The 23,857-nt window shown below is 53.5% G+C and overlaps 9 protein-coding genes across 9 annotated transcripts; 4 read left to right on the forward strand and 5 right to left on the reverse strand.

Annotated features, from left to right (window-relative positions):
- Positions 1-3: 3 nt before the first annotated feature.
- On the forward strand, positions 4-501 carry POSPLADRAFT_1038638 (hypothetical protein; the record flags this gene model as incomplete). Its single annotated transcript, XM_024477417.1, has 2 exons — positions 4-146; positions 290-501. Coding segments are annotated over exons 1-2 (328 nt in total), but the record flags the coding sequence as incomplete, so codon positions are not given.
- A 957-nt stretch (positions 502-1,458) lies between these two features.
- POSPLADRAFT_1053124 (hypothetical protein) lies at positions 1,459-2,561 on the forward strand (the record flags this gene model as incomplete). The annotated part of the gene is made up of 5 exons (XM_024480348.1): positions 1,459-1,589; positions 1,644-2,181; positions 2,234-2,295; positions 2,350-2,485; positions 2,538-2,561. The coding sequence occupies 5 exons, from the start codon at positions 1,459-1,461 to the stop codon at positions 2,559-2,561; spliced, it is 891 nt and encodes a 296-aa protein (XP_024343281.1).
- Positions 2,562-3,470: 909 nt separating this feature from the next.
- On the reverse strand, positions 3,471-4,402 carry POSPLADRAFT_1031489 (hypothetical protein; the record flags this gene model as incomplete). Its single annotated transcript, XM_024476795.1, has 2 exons — positions 3,471-3,601; positions 3,661-4,402. The coding sequence occupies 2 exons, from the start codon at positions 4,400-4,402 to the stop codon at positions 3,471-3,473; spliced, it is 873 nt and encodes a 290-aa protein (XP_024343282.1).
- A 480-nt stretch (positions 4,403-4,882) lies between these two features.
- On the reverse strand, positions 4,883-6,534 carry POSPLADRAFT_1131726 (hypothetical protein; the record flags this gene model as incomplete). The annotated part of the gene is made up of 7 exons (XM_024484123.1): positions 4,883-5,006; positions 5,120-5,196; positions 5,252-5,271; positions 5,339-5,381; positions 5,511-5,753; positions 5,805-6,348; positions 6,404-6,534. 7 exons carry the CDS (start codon positions 6,532-6,534, stop codon positions 4,883-4,885), a joined length of 1,182 nt encoding a protein of 393 aa, XP_024343283.1.
- A 2,533-nt stretch (positions 6,535-9,067) lies between these two features.
- Positions 9,068-10,777, forward strand: POSPLADRAFT_1133559 (glycoside hydrolase family 71 protein; the record flags this gene model as incomplete). Its single annotated transcript, XM_024484365.1, has 9 exons — positions 9,068-9,157; positions 9,222-9,303; positions 9,377-9,737; positions 9,799-9,890; positions 9,942-10,068; positions 10,124-10,202; positions 10,262-10,342; positions 10,399-10,628; positions 10,747-10,777. 9 exons carry the CDS (start codon positions 9,068-9,070, stop codon positions 10,775-10,777), a joined length of 1,173 nt encoding a protein of 390 aa, XP_024343284.1.
- A 305-nt stretch (positions 10,778-11,082) lies between these two features.
- On the reverse strand, positions 11,083-15,284 carry POSPLADRAFT_1177964 (hypothetical protein; the record flags this gene model as incomplete). Its single annotated transcript, XM_024488557.1, has 13 exons — positions 11,083-11,865; positions 11,917-12,138; positions 12,195-12,627; positions 12,680-12,763; positions 12,824-13,015; positions 13,070-13,236; positions 13,290-13,416; positions 13,473-13,571; positions 13,630-13,721; positions 13,780-13,995; positions 14,050-14,757; positions 15,019-15,200; positions 15,263-15,284. 13 exons carry the CDS (start codon positions 15,282-15,284, stop codon positions 11,170-11,172), a joined length of 3,240 nt encoding a protein of 1,079 aa, XP_024343285.1. The 3' UTR covers positions 11,083-11,169.
- Positions 15,285-15,494: 210 nt separating this feature from the next.
- On the forward strand, positions 15,495-16,719 carry POSPLADRAFT_1166513 (hypothetical protein; the record flags this gene model as incomplete). The annotated part of the gene is made up of 6 exons (XM_024487924.1): positions 15,495-15,614; positions 15,737-15,834; positions 15,896-15,912; positions 15,965-16,121; positions 16,183-16,410; positions 16,477-16,719. Coding segments are annotated over exons 2-6 (717 nt in total), but the record flags the coding sequence as incomplete, so codon positions are not given.
- A 1,671-nt stretch (positions 16,720-18,390) lies between these two features.
- Positions 18,391-19,181, reverse strand: POSPLADRAFT_1031494 (hypothetical protein; the record flags this gene model as incomplete). Its single annotated transcript, XM_024476796.1, has 3 exons — positions 18,391-18,695; positions 18,751-18,972; positions 19,028-19,181. The coding sequence occupies 3 exons, from the start codon at positions 19,179-19,181 to the stop codon at positions 18,391-18,393; spliced, it is 681 nt and encodes a 226-aa protein (XP_024343287.1).
- Positions 19,182-19,690: 509 nt separating this feature from the next.
- On the reverse strand, positions 19,691-21,926 carry POSPLADRAFT_1053131 (hypothetical protein; the record flags this gene model as incomplete). The annotated part of the gene is made up of 13 exons (XM_024480349.1): positions 19,691-19,793; positions 19,843-19,986; positions 20,035-20,163; positions 20,215-20,296; positions 20,349-20,371; positions 20,421-20,587; positions 20,642-20,655; positions 20,711-20,831; positions 20,891-21,006; positions 21,076-21,224; positions 21,279-21,470; positions 21,528-21,660; positions 21,725-21,926. 13 exons carry the CDS (start codon positions 21,924-21,926, stop codon positions 19,691-19,693), a joined length of 1,575 nt encoding a protein of 524 aa, XP_024343288.1.
- Positions 21,927-23,857: the final 1,931 nt, after the last annotated feature.

Genomic DNA, 23,857 nt, shown 5'->3' on the forward strand with positions numbered 1-23,857 from the left:
CGGCGTCCTACCTCTCGCGTCGTGCTGCATATGTATGCTCGTGCAGGGCCTGTGGTGCGTTCCTGCTTGTCTGGACCCTCGTCTGTCTCGGAGACTAGAGCTGTGTTTGCATGTGGTGTTTTCTCCGTTCCCTGCTGGCTGGCTGCGTGCGTGCGTGCGGTCTTATTGTATGCTCACCTATTGTTGTCTTGTTCCCCCACCCGCGCATGCACGCACGCCTTGTCGGACCTCGGGCCTCTGCCCGTCACCCCATCATTTGCTCGTTATTTCATTTTTCCGTCTTTGCTAGTGTCGAGCACTACTACTGCCATCTTGTCCTTCCATCTACCGGACGATCGCCTGCCTCATCTGTGGTGGCTACTGCAATAGTTCTCTCTTTCGCCCTTTGTCTCTCGTCTCTCGTCTCCTCCGGTCTGCTTGCATCCGCTACGTCCCGCTCATTGTCTCCGTCTTACTGTAGATGCGCTATAGTTATTGGCTATCCTGCTCTCTGCCGTATCCGTACGTCTCGTCTCGTCTCTCCTCTTTTTCCTTTATTTCATTCGCACAACCCATATTGTTTGTTGCCTCCGCCCTTCGTTCCTCCCTCCCTCTCCCTCACCATCCCCATCTCTGTTGTGCTGCATCCTCACGCACCCTCCCGCTGTCCCCCACTCGCCGCTCGCTTCCTTGGTTTGTGTGTACCATATACTCCTTTGGTTCGCTCTTCTCGCCGGAGCAGCGTCACGCGGTCGTGTGGGTGCCGCTGGCCTGCTGTATCTACTGTACGTCAAACTGCTCTAATTAGACTTTTTTTGGAAAGTGTACGATGCGCGCGTGTGTTCTTGTGTGTCCGGAACGTCAATGGTGTTGTATGGCACGCGCTTCACAGCCGAGGTAGGCCGAAGACTACCGCGCGCAGCAGCGGTATTGTGCTAATCCCCTTTCAGGCGTGCCTCGCTGTCTGCATGACGGCGACAGTTACCGGCTGGGGGGGTGCGCCCCAAATGTCTGGTGCGGAGGGTCTACACACAGTGCCATTGACAATCCAGTAGATACCCAAGGATGCTATGAAGGGGGGCTCGGCACCGTACCCCGATCCAGAAGCATCGTCGGTGAATATATCTTCGGGATTGGTTGACGGTATGCGAGTTCTCACATTCACATTATATGTTCGCTGTGCTAGCTCTTGGCAGATCGAGATCGACGATCTGCTGATCCGTCTATGTTATGCACTGCTGCGAGCGCTAACCTATAATCCTGAACGATACAACCATGTTTGCCCATCGGCAACGCGAGCTTAGATGGCTGGTTGTAACAATACGTCAGCCCCTAGGGAGCGGAGGTTGACCACACTCGTTGATCGGGGCTGACATTCGGCTGGCAGCGGTGAAGTCGGCGGTCAGCCTCCATGTTCGACTTGTATAAGAGGCCCCCGCGCCCCCGTTCCCTCTCCCAGCAACTTATACTCATTCCACCATGATCCTCATACCGTTCTTTATCGCTTACCTGGTCTTCATGACCAACGTCTTCATCGCCTACGACCGCACCGCTCGTACGTTCGGGTACCCCAGCCTCGGTGGTCCTCTCAAGTACCTGCAGCTGTCTGGGTGAGTGCCACGTTCAGCTTCGCGTCGTAGCCATTGACGCTGAGGCGCCGCTAGCACTGCCATCCGTCAAACCCCATGGCTGCCTGCGGTTCGTGTCGACACGAAGATCCATTCGGCAATGCAGTGGACGATGTACGAGGAGGTCATGAACTCGTCCATCTCCTACGTGTTGCCGTCGACGATGAGCTTGGACGAGCTCATCTGTCCCCTGCTGGAGCACGAGGAACCCTTCGCTGACGGCGACGGCAACGACGACTACAACGACGGGAGCGAATGGTGCCGTGCCCTCCCCGAGTCGTCGCTCCTCAGCCACCTCGTCTGGTTCCACGCTCAGTCAGCGTCGTCAATGTGCGCACTGACTGAGGCCCCAGTAGAGGAACCGAACACCACGCCCTCCACGGACAGCGTTGACAGCCTAGACGCCATCGACTCAGACATTCCGTCCCCGATGAACACTACCTCGAAGACCTCGCCGTCGGACGAAGATGTCAGCAAGGACAACTTGCCGGACAGATCAACCCTAGCCATCCTCGTGTTCATCTCGATGCTGGGTTCAACGGCCCTCTTCGTCGCGGCCGAGTATCCCCAGCTGGTGAGTACTATTTGTCGTTCGTAGTGCCCTTTCTTAAAGATACCTTGCACAGCGGGCCGATTCAGCGAGCGACTTCTCTGGGAAGGACAAGCAAGGGGTCCCCTCCGACCTCAGGTATGTCCGCCTTGTATTATGATGCCATTTTGCTCAATCCTTCGAAACACGTAGCGTCTCGGCGAGCGGACTCGACATCAACCCATCCGACAGCCCATCCATCGGGTCGATCCCTATGGACGTCCAGGGTCGCAACAGGAGGAAGAAGAAGAGCAAGAAGCGCAAGAAGAAGGCTTCTGCTGTAGCCGAGGTGGGCTCGAACAGTGCTAGATATCCCACCCCTAACTCACGTGTTATGTCAGCCTCAGCCCAACCCTGGCGATTGAATGCTCATTGTTCGGTGTTACCGCACCCGATGGCAAATCAAGAGATGGTACATGCGACTGACGAAGGCGAGGGAAGGATGGCACGGCGTGTGTGGCCCTAGCGGCCGCCCCTCATCCCCCTGAGTTTCCGATGTCGCAGCGTGCAAACCACGCCAACCTGGTAAGCAGCATCAGTTCCCTCATGTGGATGCTCCTGCTTATCGTGGTGGCCCGCAGAAATTCGGCCTGTCCACGTGAGGCGTATGTGGGACTGGATCCCTTCGCGTTGTCGCTAGTCGAGCCGGTTTTCAGGGTATGATTTTGTCCCTTCGTGCTCAACAAATAGCTCACGAATATATAACGTTCATTAGAAAGTTGTGGGACATACACACTCTTGTTCCTCATCGCCGTCGTGTACCAACAGCACCCCCGTTTCCATTTCATCAACGCACTGCCTTCAATACTCAATGCACCGCCTTCATATTACCATAGAACTCTCGTTTATTTCCTCGATTACAGTAAACTGTATCGCACCTTCCATCCGACGTCTCATCTTTCCTTCTATACATCCATAATACCTTGTACATCCTCTACTTCCATCTACCCTTGTACCCTGACAATGATCTGTTTCATTTAATATTGCCATCTCATTGCGTACAAAGCCAATTTCGTTCCCACATATACCCGTCCAACATCTGTTAATATATTATCTTTGGTTTCCATACTCTACACAATCCAGCGTGTTCACGGATTTATACGGTGATCTTCGGGGGGAAGCATACAGGCGGTGTGTTCTATTGGGCCATGTTTCAGCAATAAATCTAAGACTTATTCTTATGTTATGCTGTGTGGTAGGTTCGCCACATGGCCCTCCTTCGGGGCGACTTGTACCGCGGCTTTGCGTGAATAAGGGGTCTTCATCACACACACCTATTGCCGCTTCGCGATCTCAGCCTTCTCTCCGGCTTCCCTTGGCACCTCTCTGTTTGAGACCACCACGGCTTCTGGGGCGGGCTGGAAAACCGGCAGCTGTGTGATAGCAAACCCAGCCACGCCGAGCACTGCAAAACGCGTCGGAGATCAGCACCGCGCACACACAACGATGCATCCGTACACTCACAGTAGCCCGTGAGCTTCTCGAACGGCGTGTGGAAGTACACGCTCGTCGTGTACACCGCGAGCAGCTCAAGCACTACGACGCCGACGCCGAACGCCATCGCCCACCAGTGTGGCGCCGACCAGCGCCCCACTGCGCGGCCAAACGACGCGCGGAGCTGGTCCGCGAGGAGCAGCGTCGACATCGTGAGCAGGAAGACGTGCCCCGAGACGTCGTGCCCGCGGCGCAGGCGCGGCCGCCCGCGCCAGCCGTCCTCGGGGAGCAGGAGTGCCGCGGGGAAGAGCGCGGGGTGCGTGGCGACGGACAGGGTGGACTTGGTGTAGCAGTAGTCGGCTGGGACGGAGACGACGTCGCCGGAGGGCAGGCCGAGGACGCACTCGCCGCCGGTGAACGCGACGAGGCGGTCGAGCACGGCGGGGCCGAAGAACCAGCCGGTGAAGGTGAGCCAGACGGCGGTCGCGGCGAGGAACTGGAGGACGCGCTCCTTGGTGCGTGCGGCGGGCGGGCTGGTGAGGTAGTGCGCGAGGAAGGCGGCGGAGGTCCAGCCCCAGACGCGTTTGATAAAGTAGACGTTGAGGATGTTGCCCTTGGAGGCGAAGTAGTGGGTGCTGTGGAGGGGATGGGGGAGGTAGGTGAGGAGAGGGTTGGAGGTGTCGAGGTAGGTGCTATTGACGACCGAGTAGAGCGTTCCGAAGAGCACAATGGATGTGATCACGACGAGGACTGCTATTCGAACATCGGCCATAGTGTTGGAAACAGTAAAGGGGAACAATGGTGGGCAATGGGCTGGGACGTCATACGCGTGCAAGCGCCTGCTCCGACGCGGTCACGATACACGTGTATACCTCACTGCGCGCCACGAGCACGTAGCTACTACTAGTCGTTTTATGCTCAGGTAACATAGATCAATCGCGTCAAAGACAAGCATTATTTACACGGACGCATGCTATTCGGCTATACAATACAAGAGGTCCTAACAAGAGTCAAAGGCCAATAGGTAGATACATAACCAGGTAATGCTGCACTGAGTGTACTAATCAACAAAGAGAATATGCTGAGATAATTGGGAGGGACCAAACGTAAGCGGAGTTTGAGGTAGTAGTAAGACGGGTATATAGAGGGAGGGGAAGACAGTTGAACGGGACTTGAGGAGATAGAGGAGGATTGGGGGTTGAAATGGATGGAAGGGGCGCAGATACGAGAGGAGATGTATTTAAATAGGAGGTCAGGTATCGGACGAATGAAAAAGGCAAAAACGGTTCTGCTGATAGTCGAGAGGCAGCGCCAACTTTGGTGATTGTTCATAGACACGGAGTCGATTGTTGATATCGGGGGGTGTCGCCCGTAAGCTTGAAAGGACGCGGTCACGAGAGACAGTGCATATGTTCCACGTCTAGAGGTGTCTGGCGATTGATGCACGTTCGTGAGCCTACTTGTCAAGCGCAGACAACTATAAACATACCTTGGTATCCGGTTAGACAGGCAGAAGCGCGAAGGGATCCAGTCCCACATACGCTTCACGTCGTCGAGCCGAAATAACTTCAGGTGGGCACAGTCAACGCGAAGACTATGCCAGAGGACGAACATTACTCACCAAAAGACGTGGGCTGCACACTGAAACGTCGGGATTCCAGGGGGGATGAGGGGCTACCACTAGGGTTGCACGCCATGCCATCCTTACCTCGTCTTCGTCGGTCGCTCAAATCGTCTCTCGGATTGCCGCTCTGAGTGGTGACGTCAAGCAAGGGTCTGATGTTTGATTAACCCTCGATCGCTATGATTGAATCAACGCTGAGACGACACATCAGCACTGGACTTGAATGTGAACGACACTGGGCAGCGCTTAAGCTTACCTGGAACACGATAGAATTCTTGTTCTTCTTTCCCTTCCGTTTCCTCTTCTTCTTGTCGCGGCTCCAGCCGTTCACCGAGACCGGCCCCGTGAACACATTGCTGGGCGCAGGGACGTCTCTGGTTGGTCCAAATACATAAGCATCGCACATCTCTGAGCCGAGAACAACATACATAGCTTCAGGAGCTTCAGGTACGAACTCTGGCTCGTCCTTCTTCTCGCACTTGATGGTGGGACCGGTGTCCTGTACATGAGGTGTCAACCAAGGTCATCGTGTATCATGTGCAGTACTTACCCGTGTCGCCGTCTTGGAGTGCTTGACAGCGAAGAGGAGCACCATAGCTAATATTGACCAGCCGACCAGCCTGTCGACATGATCAATTGATGGCGAGTCCAGTAGGGTCGGTGAGGTTCCATTGATCGACGACGACGGCATGTCCCAGTCGAACACGTCCACAATGTTGATGGTGTCGATGGAGGGCGTCGTGACCGACTCCTCCTCGGGTGCCTCTGTCAGCGCGCACATTGACTGCGCCGACTGGGTGTGGTACCAGATGAGATGGTCGAGGAACGACGACTCGGGGAGGGCATAGCACCACTTGTCCCCGCCGTGGTAGTCGTCGCGGCCGTCTGCTTCCTGAGCGAACGGCTCCTCGTCCTCGTCCAAGCCCACCAATGATGGCAGCACGTAAGAGATGGAGAAGTTCGAGAACTGAGTCGGCGCTCCAGGCACCTTCCAGTCCAGCGTGAACTCCTCGTACATCTCCCACTGCACCGCCGAGGGTGTCTTCGTGTCGACACGGACCACAGGCAGCCATCGAGGTTGACGGATGGTGATGCTAATGGCAGGCTCAACCTCAGTGTTGACATCAACAAGTACAATATGGCACTCACCCCGACAGCTGCAGGTACTTGAGAGGACCACCAAGGCTGGGGTACCCGAACGTACGAGCGGCGTGGTCGTATGCGATGAAGATGTTGGTCGTGAAGACCAGGTAAGAGATGAAGAGCGTGATAAGGATCATGATGGTTCAAGGTCAGGTTGCTGAGAGGAGGAAACGGGGGATGGGGGGCCTTTTATACAAGTTGAACATGGAGATTGAGCTCCGACGTCACTGACCGTCAAGCAAGTGTCAAAAGTGATCGGTGGAAGCAGCACCTGCGCAGGGTAAGTTTAGTTCTGCTAGTCACTGAAAGATGATTTTGAAGGGAAAGCACTATGAGTAGGGGCTTCAACCTCAGCTCTAGGCCTGAGATTATGCTTTAGGGTGCAGTTCTTGACCTGAGGCTGAGATAAACTCAGAACGAGGTATAGATCGGTGGATCGAGATCGAGATCACCGAGGCGTGCATGTTGAAGCTTCAGTCGCGGCTGCCTGTCTTTTGGTATCAAACGCGTAAGATCCATGTAGCACATACTAATATACCGTCCTTGCTCGCTGTAGGCCGGAGAGGCGGCCTAGGAAATACCGTCGAGATTCGACATCTTCATTTGGGCAACATCATCGTTACGACGACACGCAAGACAGCAAAATATCAACAAAGTGGTGCAACACAGAGCCTTCTGCGTCATACCACTTTGTTGATATTTTGTCAAGACGATGGGTTTTCGCTGTCGGGTACACGACTTACCTAACAACTGTACTATCTATCATGATATACCACCACTATTCGCACATGTTGCTTGTTGGAGTACCTATTGCCCATGATATATGCAATGTCAATAAGGTTAGATCCTACTATAGGAGGCGGTCAGTATATAGCATAAGTATCGACCAAGGATGTAGACTGACTGGCAATGGAGCGTGGGAGGGGAGAAGTGCAAGCTTAGAAGCGATTTAAAAATGACCAGCGTGACCACCAGCTGTGCTGTTAACGTGTATTTTCCAGACGGCGGAAAGTACAGGACGATACTGGAAGTATGCTTTCAGTTGTATGAGTGCATATAGTGAAAGACGACTGCCAGCTGGAATCCGTATAATGGCCACTATTTTGCGTGGTCCTCCGCTCTTACCAGCCCGTGAGGCTATCGCAAGTTGTAGATAGAGCGCCGGGCAGACGCTGAGTCCAAGCTGATCGTCGTAGGACCCCGGCGAATCCCCCAAGAGCTCTGATCTCGAAAACCCCGAAAAGGGGGCCTCTGGAGCCAAAATCTTACATCTCAAACCCCCGACACGGGGCCCGGACGGCGGTCAGGTTATGTGCCAGGTGCCCCCGAAACCAGGCGTCCGGGGCGAGGTATGATCCTCGACCCCCGAACATAAGGTCCATCCGGCCTCGGAACGGGTGCCGAAATGTGCCGGAAAGGTACGATGATACCGGTGACGTCTCACTCGATTGCTTCTTGATACCGCTTCGTCGCTATGTTACTTTACTTATCGGTTCTCGATACCAAACTTCATGTAAGTAGGAATTTATAGGTCTAATGATCTTGTGCAAATGCAAAGATCCGAAGTAGAGAGATTAGTACCACGTCAATCAGTGGCCTTAGTGTAGTAGTCGGTACTTCTAAATCTATGTACGGCCTTGTGACAATGGTACAATCGCGCGCGCGATTTTTTGCAATTTCTCGCCTTTTTTGCAATGTTTAGACGTTAGATGCCATTTACCCCCAAAACTGACCGGAATCAGGCGAGGTTATGTGAAGTTCCCCCGAAATCGACCATGGGCTGACCCCCGGAGGGCGGTCCGCGCGGGATCAGAGCTCTTGGGGGATTCGCCGGGGTCCTATCGTCGTACTCCCAGGATGCGGGCCGCATCGGGGTCATGCCATGGGCGCCGGTACATCCAGTCGACGCATTCAATGAACCGTGCGCCACCTATCTGCACATCTGATATACGTGACCTCACCCGCGATGAAGCCTGCAGTGGTGTACGAGAGCACATCGCCTGGAGTATACGAAGAATTCGGAGACGGTGAACGCACTCGATATCAAGTCGCAAGACGCTTGATGCACACTACGATCTGTCCATCATCATTGATGCTGACGAGTGTTTTATGCAGACGCTTTTGCCTTCTCTCAAGCAAGGCCCTCGCAACGTGCCCCGTCGAGCAATGTAAACAAAGCGCATTGCCAATGCGATTACGAATGATTCCGGCCTTGGACGCGGCACATGCAATCAGCGTGGGCCCACATGATGGGGTGTTGAGACATTAGAGAACACGGAAGTTAGATCTATGAACCACTGAGTCAGCGCTTTCAGAATGTTCATTCGGCTCAGCGGGCACTTTTAAAGCTTCACCTCTCACGACAACACACTTTCTACTTCGGTTTGTTTCAGTGATGCTCCGTCAGTGCGTCAGAAACCTTCAGCACCTTCGGTCGAATCAGTATCAAGTGAAACGAATGCTTCTCATTGCAGGTGGCAGTACTGGTGACCGCAGCCACATGCTGTCACTCTACAGCAGGATTGAGACTTGTAACCCATCACGAACGTTGTCATGAGCTCGTGATTGACAAGGTACGGGCTCTTCAAAGCAAGCTAGCACCACAGCCAAGCTTACCACTTCTCACACATAACACTCTCCACTGTAATAGTGCGGTTCTGCAATTCTGCGATGAGGTCAGCTACCTCTATTCTCGCCATTGCAATGGGTGCTGCTTGTCTCCGGGCAGCACATGCAGCAGATGTCTTTGCGCACTTTATGGTTCGCGCAATGTATCTACATACAGAGTCACCCAACTGAATTCCTGTGGCTTGTCTTTGTATAGGTACAGAACTCGTACTCTTATGAACAGTCGGACTGGGAGAACGATATAACAACAGCCGCTGGAATTGGCATAGACGGCTTTGGTGAGACATCAGTCATGCCTCCTCGCCGATTCTGCATTCTAATCATGTCACGAGTCAGCCCTCAATATCGCAGCGTATGACTACGAGGTCGGCCAGCTTGTAACCGCTTTCAGTGTCGCGGAACAGCTCGGCTTCAAATTGTTTTTCTCGTTCGATATGTCTTATTCGTGGTCGAGCGATGACATGGTTGCACTCGTCCAGAATTACTCGACGAGCTCGGCTTCATACAAGTGGAATGGCGATATTCTCGTGTCTACATACTCTGGAGAAACCTATGGCGAATCGTTCTGGGCGGATTTCAAGTCGACCCTGGCGGGCGAAGGCATCACGATCAGCCTCGCTCCCGCGTTCACAAGCTACCGGGATCCAGACGATGCGGACAGCCTCATGAGCAACTTTACCTCCATCAACGGGTTCTTCAACTGGTGGTCATGGTCAGTCACGCTATATTTTCTTGGTATCCTCTCTCCACTTTACAATTGGTGAATGGTGTAGGCCTGCCGATGTGGACGCCAATCTCACCACAGCAACCGATCTTGCCTACCAAGCGATCGTTAAAAGCGACCGCACGGGACCTTACATTATGGGTATGTCTGCCCCAGTCTTAGAGATACAATTGTAGTGCTCACAGATTCTAGCCGTGTCGCCTTGGCAGTTCAAGAACCTGAACACGACGGACAACGATTGGGTCGAGTATAGCGATACGCTGTGGCACTACCTGCAAGCCATCCAGGACGTGCAACCGGACATTGTTGAGATCGTGACGTGGGTGATAGTTATTCTCTTGTCTCCCAGGGAGATAATCATTGTCATCTGGCAGCTGGAACGACTATGCAGAATCGCATTACATCGGTGATATTAACCCCAAGGTTAATCTCGGCACATACGCTCCGAACTACGTGAGCAAACAAACATACTAGGGTGTTATGGTCAACGCTGACTCCCAATATATGCTCAGGTGCCTAAATTCACCCATGGCGCCTGGAGGAACGTCGCCCAATTCTTCATCAGCTGGTACAAGAATGGCACCGAGCCCACCGTTACTGCTCGTATCATTTCCACCTCATGTCGAATGCCCGCTAACACCTTTGTTAGGACGACCAAGTGGTGTTCTGGTACCGCGTATGGCCGAAGGATACCGTATGCTGCTGCAGCTTGGAGCCGCGCAACTATGAGTTTCCCGAGGATGCTATTTTTGCGATCGCACTCCTCAGCGAGCCTGCGACGATTCAGATGAACATCGGCTCGAGCGCGTCATCATGGGATGCGCCGGCGGGTCACAGCATCGGCTCGGTACCGTTCCCCACCGAGGACGCACAAATCCCGTACATCCAGATCATCCGCGATGGAACGACGATTAAAGATGGGTATGGAAGCTACTACATTAACCAGACTGGATGCACTTTCTACAACTTCAACCCCTTCGTGGACATTATCTCGTAGGCGGTGTGGACGTGGACTCTGCGAACATTAAACACAGGACAACCCCATATTTATATTTACATAGGTCATTTAGCTCTTCTGGGTCATTTTCACTCACTCCCAACTGCTGCTGTTGGCGTATGCAAGCGCATCATAAACATTTGGTTACCATTGAGTTCGTCTGATACCTGAAGGCAGAAAACGTCATCTTCGACGGTCGCTCCTGGCTTATGCTGTAGTAAGACGGTCGCATATAGGCTTCGATCCGCACCGAAGTCTCACAAGACGACAACGACTTGTTGACGACGATGATAGTGACGGCTGGATCCGTCGGAGAAGCGACTGTGCGAAGGGTCTGGAGCGCGAGAAGCGACCTGGTTCTATGTAGATACAACACTATTGTGATACATTTCTTTGCTACCTATCTTCGACTGTTGATTGCTTTTAGGACCATGACAACGACAAAATGAATTTGACGTCTGCGACCTCTTGCTCCTCCTCGATCAGCACTTTCTGTGTTGATTTTCTCTTGGACACATCAACGGGCACACTGCGCACCGTCTTCTGAATCAGCTCTGCGTACTCATCCATCGCCTGGAGCAGCTCGGCACCCGTGCCATCCTCAAATACATAGAACACATCCACATCGTCCGTCGCCTGCAATCCTGCCCGTTTTCGCAGCTTCTGCATGCGGTTGATGAGTTCGCGCGCAAGCCATTCACTCTGTAGTTCGGCGTGTACTTGAATGTCAAGCCGCACGACAACATCGTTGTCCGTGTGCGTCGCATATTGCGCCTGGCCCTCGACCTCGGGTAACTCGATGTAGCGCTGCACAGTCAAGTCGCCCGCGACTAGCTCGATGCCATCCACGTTCAGCTTGCCCGTCTCCACGTATGAGCGGATATCGTCACTCGGAACCTTCGGCAGCGCAGCTTTGACGCGACCAATGTCTTTTCGAAGCTTCTTGCCGAGGACTCCCCAGTCAGCTACTGCACGATGGCGCACACCCGCCATCTTCTCATCCGATGTGAAGACGACGTCACGGACGTTGAGCTCTGATAGGATGTACCGCTGCAGCCCGCGTGCGTCATCAAGGTACTCGTTGTCGGCGTGGAAGACCAGAAGTTCCCGTAATGGTGTCTGTCACAATCATCAGAACACAGTTGGCTTGTAAATTGATATAGCTCGTACCTTCAAAGAAAGATTGTGACGCTCGCGGATATTTCTCGTGAGCTCGATGACGGCTTGCAGCCGCTTCACTTGGCGCTCGATGACTACGTCAAAGTACTCCTCCTTCACTTCCGGGAAGGCAAGGAAGTGTATGGAGCGCACATCGCCTGCAGCAGGGTTCTCGGGGATGAAGGGGCGTAGTGCTTGGTAGATATTTTCGGTCAGGAAGGGGGTGTACGACGACTGCGATGTACGATTTCATTGTGTGTTCATTCCCACAATGCGACGCAAACACTCACCATTGTGCGGCAGAGGGTGAATAGCGTCTCGAACAGGGTATTTAGCGCGGTCACTGTGTCTTCGACACCGTCCTCGCCCTTGAGTCTTCTCCGGTTGAATCGGATGTACCAATTCGTCAGCTCGTCGACGAGGTCGAGCAGACGGGGAATGATGGTGTAGAGGCGGTACGCGGCCATCTCCTCACTCACCAGCCGGATGAGCGACTGGCACCGCGCGAGGATCCAGCGGTCCATCACATTCTGTGAGAGAGGCGCGTGCGCATCGTACTGGAATGCGCGACCAGTCGTCTTCTTGAGCAGTGCAACCTGCCCGAGAAAGAAGCGGAGCGCATTAAGCCACGGGAGCAGAACGCGGGAGACGACCTCCCGCACGCCCTCCTCGCGGAAGCGTAAGTTGTCGCCCCGCACGATGGGCGAGTTGACGAGGAACATTCTATTCAATAATCCATCAGTCTTCGCCTAGGGAGGCTCGTGAGTGGCTTTACCTCGTAGCATCGGCGCCGTACTGGTCGATGATGACGTTGGGGTCAGGGTAGTTCTTCAAGCTCTTGCTCATCTTCCTGCCATCGCTGTGGAGGCCGGGACATCGTCAGCCTGCCGACGCTACATGCGTGATGAGTATGACTCACGCTGCGAGGACGAGCCCGTATACGATGAGGTTCTTCCATGGTGCGGTGCCGAACAGGTGTGTTGAGAGCACGAGGAGCGTATAGAACCATCCGCGCGTCTGGTCGATACCTTCGGACACGAAATCTGCCGGGAACGTTTGCTGGAACGTATCCTGGTTCTCGAACGGGTAGTGGATCTGCGCGTACGGCATGCTGCGCGTGACCTATCAACGAAGGTATGGGAAGGGCGAGGGAAGCGCAACGCACCTGCCGGACTCGAACCAACAATCAAAGACCTCCTCGATACGCCGGAGCTGGCCCTTGCCCTGCTTCGATGGGATGGTGATGTGGTCGATCTTGTCCCGGTGCAAGTCCGTGATACCCTTGACACCAGAAAGCGTCTCGAGCTCTTCAACAGAGCCCACACATACAATCTAGGCGTTGCGTCATGCAATGGCCTATATTCAACGTTGGTAGGGGATCTCACCTCCTCCATGTCTTCACTCGCCCAGAGCGGGATGGGCGTGCCCCAATACCGATTACGCGAGATGTTCCAATCGCGCGCGTTTGCGAGCCAATTGCCGAAACGGCCATCACCAACACTCTGCGGCACCCTGTATTGGAGAGGCTGTCAATGAAGAGTACACAGCGGGTTTGTGACGGAACTGACCATCGCGTCTCCTTGTTATTTGCAACAAGCTGATCAACTATGGGCGTAACACGCACGAACCACACAGGGATGGCACGGTAGATCAGGGGAGTACCTGAGCTGCATACGGATTTTTGTCAGATTGGGGAAGCTAGCCTGGTGCCATGCCAAGACTCACCGCCAACAGAAGGGGTAGGAGTGGTTAATGGTCGACTGCACGATCAGACGGCCCTTGGCCTTCAAAACCTTCTGGATGTCCTTGTCCGCAGCCTGTGAAAAACCAGTTCCTTTTATAATATGTATAGGTGATAATGAGACCCATACGTACCTTGACGTGCAGACCCTTGAAGTCGGGCACTTCGTCCGTGAAGCGGCCAGCATCGTCGATCGGGCATGGGGGCATTTCCTCAGGACGCAACACACCGTTCGCAATGGCAATCCGGTGGTCATCCTCACCGAAGGCGGGGGCTTGGTGGACAATACCGGTACCGTCTTCGGCCGTCACGTATGTGTCGTTGAGCACGCGGAATGCCTTGTCTTCGAACTATCCAGCATTCGTCAGTATCAACAACCGAGCGCCGGTAACAGCGACGCGTACCTGATCCGTGAAGTACTCAAATAGCGGCACATATCGCCAGCCCTTCATATCTGTGCCCTTGAACGTGCCGAGCTTCTTAAACTTAGCCTTCTTCGGATCCTTGTACAGCGTACGGAGCAGGCCCTCGTGTAGTATGAAATTTTGGTCGCGTTCCTGGTCGTGAATCTTCACGTAGGTGTAGTCAGGATGTACGCACAGAGCGAGGTTGGACGGAAGCGTCCATGGCGTTGTCGTCCATGCAAGTAAGGACGTCGTGCGGTCATCGACGAGCGGGAATGCGACCGTGACCGCGGGGTCGCTTACGTCCTTGTAGTTCTGGCCCGCCTCGAAATTCGACAGTGGTGTGAGACAGCCGGTCGAGTACGGCATGACCTTGAGCCCGCGGTAGACCATCCCCTTCTTGTAGAGCTCGCCGAACGCCCACCAGACGCTCTCCATGAAGGTGACGTTGAGTGTCTTGTAGTCGTTGTCAAAGTCGATCCAACGGCCCATGCGCTCGACGGTGCGCCGCCACTCGGACGCGTAGCGCATGACAATCGCGCGGCATTCGGCGTTGTAGGCGGCAATACCCATCTTCATGACGTCTTCACGGCCGGTGATGCCCAGCTTCTTGTCTATTTCGTGCTCGACGGGGAGGCCGTGTGTGTCCCAGCCGAAGCGACGGGTGACATGGTATCCACTCGCGTGCGCATGGCGAGTGACAATGTCCTGAGATGAATATCAGCACGACATGCGTAAGTGATCACAGGTTAAAAGACATAAGTATCGCAAGATGATGCGCAAAACTAAATGAGTGACCACTGGTCCGAAATGTGCCACAGGACTATGTGAGCCCCAATGAATGCGGAGCAATGAGCCACAGAGTTCTGCCCGGTGGTTACAAATGACATTCGGACGGAGGAGCCATTGTAGTATCACGGATGGTCCTTCATGCGTGCATAGAGGATCAGCTAGCAGCTCGTGACGCACCTTGATCGTTCCGGCTAGCAAATGACCATAATGTGGGAGACCGGTTGCGAATGGGGGACCATCGTAAAACGAGAACTCTGGTCTTCCCTCGGAGAGCTTCAAGCTAGTCCCAAAGGCGTCTATTCCGCGCCAGAACTCGAGGACTTTCTCCTCCTCCTTTGCAAAGTTAAATGGTGCAGACACTGATTTACCGAAATTGATCAGATCCGACGCGATTTTATCTTGATTTCGCTAGTCAACTTACAATCGTGCGGCGGGAAAGACATAGTGAATGTTTCCTGTGTCTCGCCTGAACACAGGGAGTATTTAAAGAGGTCTGGAGACCCGAGGATATGAGGAAAGAGACTAGGATGACTCGAGGTTGCCGCTCAAAAGGTGGTAGAGAGCAGGCGCCCGCTCAGATCACCTCGGCAATGTCCGAGGTAACGATCGGCCCGATCGTTCCTCGTTCCGTTCCCCGCACTTCGTCCGCTTCTCCTCGAGTCACTCCTCGCTTTCATCCTCTGCCTTTTGTTTCCATCCTGCCAAGTCGGTCCTTCAGCTCGTGAGAGAGACTGCATCGTTTGTGCTCACAGTGGTACTTTCCTGCTTGCAAAGTGGGTTCAAAGGCATCGTGCACTAGACACATGATTCTCATGAACCAGCATTTCGCTTCGTTTTACGTATTTCGACGAACGGCCCACATAAACAGCGAGCTTACTGGCCTCAAACGGTTCAGGCTATAATACGATTCTTTATCATTGAATGGAGGCATCAGCACCCTCGGGTGGTATGGTGACCTCGTACACGTACGTGGACACGCCCAACCCAAATCTTGTCAGTTCTCTCCGCCGCACGGCTCAGGATCCCTGCTCATATCCGTGATTGTCACATGAAGGTGTGCTGCATATGCAGGTGTGCATTATACCACTCTGAATTGCCAAACGGATCTTACGTCCGCCTATAGGACCCCCTTTCTCGACCCATGCACGACCCGCACATGTTGTCACACATTCTGCTATGAGTGTATTGCCCGCGCCATCGCAATCTCTCGCCAGTGTCCCATCGACAGATGTCCTCTCTCGCTTCTTGACCTCGGGCCCGCAGACCCTCTCATTCGCAACGTGCGTGTGGCGTCACCGCTTGTTTCGATGTCCCAACAATTGACTGCTGATAATCACGTAGCTGGTTGACGAGATGGTTGTTGAATGTCCACAGCGCCCCGCGGGCTGTACATACACATGCCAGAGGCTATTACTTCCAGCTCACATCAGTGATTCCTGCGAATATGTAGAGGTTGCATGTTCGCACAAAGGATGTGGTAAACAAGTCCTACGCAGAGATTTCACACGCCATCGCCACAACGATGAGTCCAAAGATGAAGAGCCAGCTGCGTCAGGGCATGGCCTGGAAGCAAGTCTAGTGCTGGGCCCTACTGACACGACCAATCATACTGATTCTGCCTCATTGACATCTCAGGCCAACCATGAGCAAGAGGCCACAGGAAGCACGTCTCCATCGAGCACCAGCAATTCCGTACAATTAGAGGACCCTCTAAGAGTGGAAAATGCGCTCCTAAAACATCGCATATCCGCGCTGGAAGGGGTTGTCAACATTTTAAGACATGAGATGCAAGCGGTCAAGCATGCTCTCGGACCTTGGTACAGTGAAGACGATGCTGGTTTCAACTCGGTTGCTCCCGGTTCTGGGATAAGCAGGGATGGAGAATATGGTCACCGCGGCGACTCGCAGGTTACTAGCCCATCAAGGAGCGCTCTCCCTGAGCCGTCATCCCAATCACCCGTACAACCTTCCCGTCTCTCTCACTCCAGGGCGCCATCCGCAACGGAAGGGACTGAAACCGTCGATCTTGCTTCCTACTTCCCACCAGCGGAGGACGAGGACGTGTACTCTCCTGACTTCCTGCGCTCTGCCACACAACATCCAGCAGCCGGCCATCCACACCGCTCGCATGCCCCCCAGGTGCACCTTGCGGGGCCTAATGCTGCTGCGCCTGCGGCTTATGTCCTTCCTACACCGTACAACGTTACCGCGCGTCCGGTGCCTCCGTACACCAGCCCCGGCCTCGCACCGAACCTCGCGCTTGCCGTACCCCCACTCGATCCGTCGCAGCCGCTGCCCGCGACGCTTGCAGACTTGCACGGCATGCTGGTGTCGCTCGCCGGCGCGCTCGGCGCGCTCGGGAGTGCACGTGCCCAGGATGCCCTACACACGAACGAGGAGCTTCGTAGTGTTCGTGCAGGAATGCACGGGCTGCGCATGCAGGTGAGTCGCTTCCGTTAACATTGACACCCATGCAACAAATCGCGAACAATGATCCATCGCAGGTCCATGACATCATGACCACACGCTCGGCGGGCTCCGCCCAGCCCTCGGCGTCCGTTGGTGCTAATGGTAGCGCGAGCATAATGGAAGGCGCAGGCGTAGGTGCTACTGGCATGGGAGGAGGGCCGTCATGGCTGGCCTACGGGCCACGGATAATTGGGCCGCCACACTTCCCTCATCTGCCGGTATCTACGACAAAGCTTTAGGCGTTCTTCTGTAGATTGTGTACACATAGTATATCGCTTTGACGATACTAGACGTGTTCCCTCGACGTGTCTTACACTTGTTTGTCATCATAAGCCACTCTTGAGTTTCATTTCATGTATGATTTTGTGCTAGGACTCCAGATATTGTGCACGTCTTGAACACGCAAAAACTCAAGAGTCGGGGAGGTTCGAGCGCAGACTGAGCGCAGTTTTTCGAAAGGCCCTCCGTAAGTCGTGCGCAAGCCTGTTGGACCCGTTCGGCGGCAACCGTAGATCGCCATGCAATGCATGGGGGTTACAATGCCTATCACCATGCTCTCAACGTCCGACAAGTCGTAATGGAGTAGAAAGGATGACGCATGCTCAACCCCCTTGTCGGGGTTGTGTTGCAGTATATGTGGCTCTGCAAGCGGCCGAGAGCAGCTCGATGATGAAGGTCTTGCGAAGGGCATTATTGTCCTAGATATCGTTCACTCGTTAATGTACGTCAGTTCTATAACAGTGACATCTGCTCAAGAAGGCGCACCGAAACCACGTCCCCATTACTCCTAAAGGCGATGATGAATCGCCGTAGGGGGACGTGCCCTAGAAGCCACTGGCAGGGAAGAGCACTTATAAGTTGGCATCGAGCTCATGATAGCATGCACACGCAACACCTTCTCACCTTGAAAAATAAGCAACATCGGTGCATATAGGGACTGAATCCTGGTCTTGTCTGCGATGGATACCACTGATCCCAGACGCTATCAGTGTCTAGAGACAGGAAACCAAAGGATATATGTATATAGTGGGTGTCCATACAATCAGGGCCAAGTCGCTTTCGTGTTCAACGTCCGCACGATCACTTCTTCGACGAGCCGAAACCAGCGAAGCCCATCATCGCCATCATGTCGTCCCCGCCTGGTGCCGGCCCCGTATCTTTCGCCAGTTCTACGAGGGCCTGTTCACGCTGCGCCTTCTTCGCAGCTTTCTTCTCTGCACGCAACGCTGCCTCACGCTCCCGCACCTCCGACAGGCGCTTCTCGAAGTCAAACGACTTTGCGTTGGAGGCTTCACGCGTCTTTTCTCTTAAATACGCTATTCGGGCCCGGACCTGCTCGACCGTTGACCGCTCTATCCGCGTCGTCTGGCCGAGCGCACGCAAATCTGAATGTGAGACGTCGGTCAGGAGCTCCAACGGAATGTCAACAAATATCCTTACGTGCGCGCCCATTGATGTGGTCGAGATAGCCTGTGCTGTCTTTGTACGTGCGATTGCATGTTTCACAATAGAAGCCTGGTACGCCGGGGCCGCGCGTGCCGGCATTCTGCACGACCATCGTCTTACCAAGGTTCTTGTCGAGCTCAAGGGGCCCCTCGCGGCGCTTCATGAGTTCTGTAGGCTTTGGTAGATCATCTTTGCGACCCTTCCTGGGTTTCTTTCCTAGCACAAACCAGACAGATGAACAACAGCGGAGTGTGGCGGCTCACAGACGTACCTTGCTTAATGCGCTCCTCGTTCTCCTTCATGCGTTCCTTCTCATCCTCGTCGCGCTGACGTGCCTTCTCCGCGTATTCTTCCTTGTCCCATTTCTTCCGGAAGTCTGTGTCAGAAGCGCGTGTCCCATATGCGCCGCCTTTGCTGCTAGACATAGTCGGTGCGATTAACGGGGAAGGATGGGCGCTTGTTGGACATCTCTTTGATTGGCGCTAAGTGGATGTACAAAACAGGCAAGTGTCGTAGTATACATCTAAACATGTCCTGGCATCTGGATACAGGCAGAAGCACGAGGTGACCCAGTCCTACATATATTTCACACCATCAGACCAAAATACCTTCAGGTAGACAGATGAGCTCGTCGGAGCTCTCTATCGGTGGCAGCATATAGAAGATAGTCGAAGGAGATCACCAAACCAAAATTGTCGACCTCGATCTGCCAATCTGGCTCGACGTGGTTTCTAGGTATAAAGTACGTGGTGGCACTTACTATCTCATTGTTTGTCTTGCTCAGTGTACTGTAGAAGCGGATTGCAAGGATGTATCACCGAGCGTGACCAATTCGGCGCCCACGCTAAAGCTACATGCGATTAAACGCAAATTACGGAGCCGATTACAACAATGTGCTATGATATGAAGTATGAGAGTGGGAAAGTGACGCAGCTCACACAATAGGGTTTTCTGCACTGTGTGCTACAAGCTCTTCAATGAGCCTCACCGCTCGCTCAGACCTAGGTAGAATTGTGCACACGAAGGGATCGACATGACTAACAACTTGTCAGCCACATTCGCACCTGGACAAACAATAGAGCGCACCTGATAATACCGTTCTTGAAGGATGGTGCAGGTACAATCTCATGACCAGCTGCATCGCGGGCCCGTCCTACGTTCATAGTCGCTAAAATGCTCGCGGTAACAAGCCAGACACTCGAGTCCGCAAGATACCGTCCAGGGCAGATACTACACAACGGTTCAGCACAGGGAGCGCCGGTCGTGGGAAACCCATACCGTCGACCAAAACCAAAGACATATTTCCGAGGATCCAGTAGGCTTGTCGCATTGGCATCCAGCCCTTCAAATCGTTCAGGCCGGAATGCTTCCGGATCCGGGTACAGTGCCGAGTCCCGGCTCATAGCCCTTGTCAAGTATTCGGTCGAGTGTTCAACACAATGTGCAAAACACACGCACCATACATTAGGAACAATCATTGATCCTCCTGGGATATCGTACCCACGGTAGTTGTCATCATCGCGTACACAGTGAGGCACGCCTGAAAAGGTATCAGTGCAACATCGCTCATCTGTAAGTCAGAGTTCATATACCCAAAGGAGCGGGAGGGTTCCAGCTGCGAGATGTGTCAAACCAGTTTGACAATGAGGCTGGGAGTTACGTACCGATACACCTCTTTAACAATGGATTCGACATACGGTAGGACATCCCTGTCGCTGAGATCTGGCAGTCTGGATAACCCGACTACCTGATCAATCTCAGCCTGCGCCTTTCGGGCCACTTCGGGATATATTGTCATAGCCAACATCAGTGTGGAAAGCGATGTCATAGACTATGTGTAGTTAACCGTTCAGCAGGACATTTCCGAACGATCGAACAAACGCACGGTGTCCACTCCAGCTGTATATCATTTTTAAGTCAAGCAACATTGATGTACATTACACAGAACGCGTACCTGCATACATAAGAGTCGCGGAGCCCTTGACATCAATCTCATCGTCCTCAGTCAGTTTGCCATCATGCGATACCTCATCGAGCATGAAGGTTGTGAATGACCGTTTCACGGAGTCGGACTCCTGCACATTGATTGATTTGGTTCAGTATTGTTCCTGTGCTGCACCAATCGACACTTTACCATGGCGTTGCGCAGCTTCTGATATGGAATGTCTTCCATAGCATCCCACATCTCCTTGCCCCTCACCGCTTGCTTCTTGAATCCACTGCCCGGCATCCAGGACGGAAGATATTTCACTGGACCCGCCACATGGCGGTGAGAGCTCAGCGGTTCATCACAGTATAAGCTTGGAAGGAGATACGCACTGATCGGGAAGAAGTCGACAAGGGTTGCAGCAAAGCTTCCGAGGGCCGTAATAGTGGCAATGGTCTTGTCGGCAAATATCATGAACTCATCGTCGACAGACGTGACACGATGACCGTATGCAATATCCAGCATTACGGCACCATTGAACCTGACAAAATGTATAATGAAACGATTAATACCGGTCATGAAGCCGTTCTCGTACCGTTTGATATGGGAAATGAAGTCTTCGGATGTCTCCATGAGCGAGGATAGAAGTCTGCCGATCTCCCTTGTCTGTACTGGGCGATAGCCTTCCAGCACGGCCTTGTTCTCAAGCGAGCCTTGGTACCATCGTCGAAGACGCCGGTACCTGTTATCATAGGACATGAATATCATGAGCGGCTTGGTCATGACACTGTGTTGTTTTAGGCACATCAGTCATGCACATCGTGATATGGTAAAGTGCACCCACAATTCGCGTAGCAGGAGGAAATACGGGCGATCAGAATACTTGCTTGCCCGCTTCTCCATGAGATCCTGCGCGGCTTGAACTGAGCTCACGATGAGAAAGGGCTTGCTGAATAGCTCAATGTATATAACATCCCCTAATATAACATAGACCACTTTAGGATGACACTATATAATGTACAATATCGATAAAACCCGCACCATATTTCTGCATCCATTCAGCAAACGTCTTCTGTTGGTCGACCAGCGGAACTTGATGCAAGTTCCCCAAGAATGGTATGCGACTGGGTCCTGGAGGTAGACGATGTCCACGGGTAGAAAGGGCAAGGCGATTGATGAGTAGGATCAGAAATAGAAGCGAGGTTATGACTAAAGCATCCGTCCTGTTGAATCCCGTCGACATAATGAGGATCAGGATGCATCATGCTTGGAATTCGAAGTGTCCTACTATTTGTACGCCATCGCCAGCGGGCATCAAGCTGAAATAGGAAGCATAATATACGGCATTGCCGGCTATAATGGACCCCAAAAGGGGATAACATATGAATTGCAGGGAAGGATGGTATGGCAGGGAGCGCTCACTTTAGAGTATGAGAATGCTGCGCCATCAGCCTGTATGCATTCAGACACGCCAGCCGCTGTCAACGTCCATTGGCGAGGTTGCGTCAGTTAGCATCACGCTCTCTTGCTTTTGAAGATAGTGGAAGCGAGCGCTCGCGGACCATTGGCTTCCCCGCACAGAAAGAGAGATCGCTGACTGAATAACTTTGACGTTGAGCAGAGTTGGCGAGGGCAGCAACAATACTACGATAGCGAGACAAACTGTCCACATTTGAATCAGTTTAATGCATCCTCCCACCGCTTACAATTGAATGTGTTTGCGTCGAACGGCATGCGAATGTCTGCGTCGAGCGGGGACACTTCCTGCGCGGAGAAATCTTCATAGACATTCGTCCACTACCATCTTAGGTGCCAGAAGAGATTACACATGATGAATCGATTAACCAATTCCCTTTGCCGGTGCGACAAGGTTCTCGACAGAAGTACCGCCTAGGTGAGAATGAGTGCGATGCAGCTAGCCTATAGTGGTTAATTGCCTAGTAGGCTGTCCGGAAGCGCATTACCCATGCCACGCCACCGGGGACGACGATGACAGAGCAAGCTAAAGAAAAGGTGCAATCCGTCTCAACGCAAGGAGATGCAAAGCATGCTCCCCCGAGCAATGAACTCTGAGCACTGTGGGATCATACTCAGGCTATGGCTTTCGGGACAGGGTGATCAATTCATCTCGAGCACATATTTTATACAGCGAGGATTGATCGCCCAGAGAGCTGAGGAAGGCTACATCTGTCATCTTGCAGGGGTAACGAGCTAGCATGAGGGATACGCATACAGTAGTCAAGAATGCAGAGCGGTTATAGCGGCTGTCAGTGCCACTTCGCTAGTCCCTGAGAGCAGAGTAGACAATTCCTCCAACCTGCGCCAGCTCTAGCCAGCTCCGAATATCTATATATAATGATCGTCGCCCCCATAAATAAATGCTGCATATTCCGAGCTCCGGATATGGCAGCAGATAGATTACATAATCGTCGCTCGAACATGCCTTATGATTTTCGTTGAACATTCCGCACCTCGTTGGGTGTCTGGACAATATCCGGAGAGCGGAAACCTTGGATTGTCCCCAGGGTCACTCAGGTCCTTTCCACCGCATCTCTGGCAGTCCTATCGCATGGATTCTAGCGGGGCGGCCTATGATTACACTGAAGGTGCTTCTGCAATTGACATTCAGCAAGCTCTCGCCGTCAATGCTCGAGGCAGAAGAGACTCGCGCTATGGCGCCGAAGGCGGCGGAGCTATGTTCGATGGCCCAGGCCATTCCGTGAACCCCAGCAGCATTTCAAGGATGTCGGTAGACCATCGCAGACGCAACAGCGACGCCTGGTCCGCAGACTCAAGATCCCGCAGAAGAAGCGAGGATAGCGCTCGGGCCCAGGGAGAACGTCGTAGCCGCAGGATGAGTCGCGACAGCAAGGTCTCATACGGGTCCGTCGAGCGCAGCGCTCAGGATGACGACCGGTCAGACGAAGGCGAGAGCCATGACATGGCCAGGCGACCGAGGCGCAGACGATCGTCCTCCACGTCCCCCGAACCGCACCGCGCGACGATGTTTGAGAACATCGCGCACATGTTCAGGCGCGGGACCCATCTCACCGAGTCACCGCCACACAGCCGACGCGCCTCTGTCTCGAGCCGCACGTCTCGGACGCATCTCCTCCGTCGCTCGAGCAGCAGGCGATCGAACGCCAGCTCTGATTACGCTCTGGATTTGGGGGA

This window comes from Postia placenta (assembly GCF_002117355.1).
Source record: "Postia placenta MAD-698-R-SB12 unplaced genomic scaffold POSPLAscaffold_2, whole genome shotgun sequence".
NCBI lineage: Eukaryota > Fungi > Basidiomycota > Agaricomycetes > Polyporales > Adustoporiaceae > Rhodonia > Rhodonia placenta.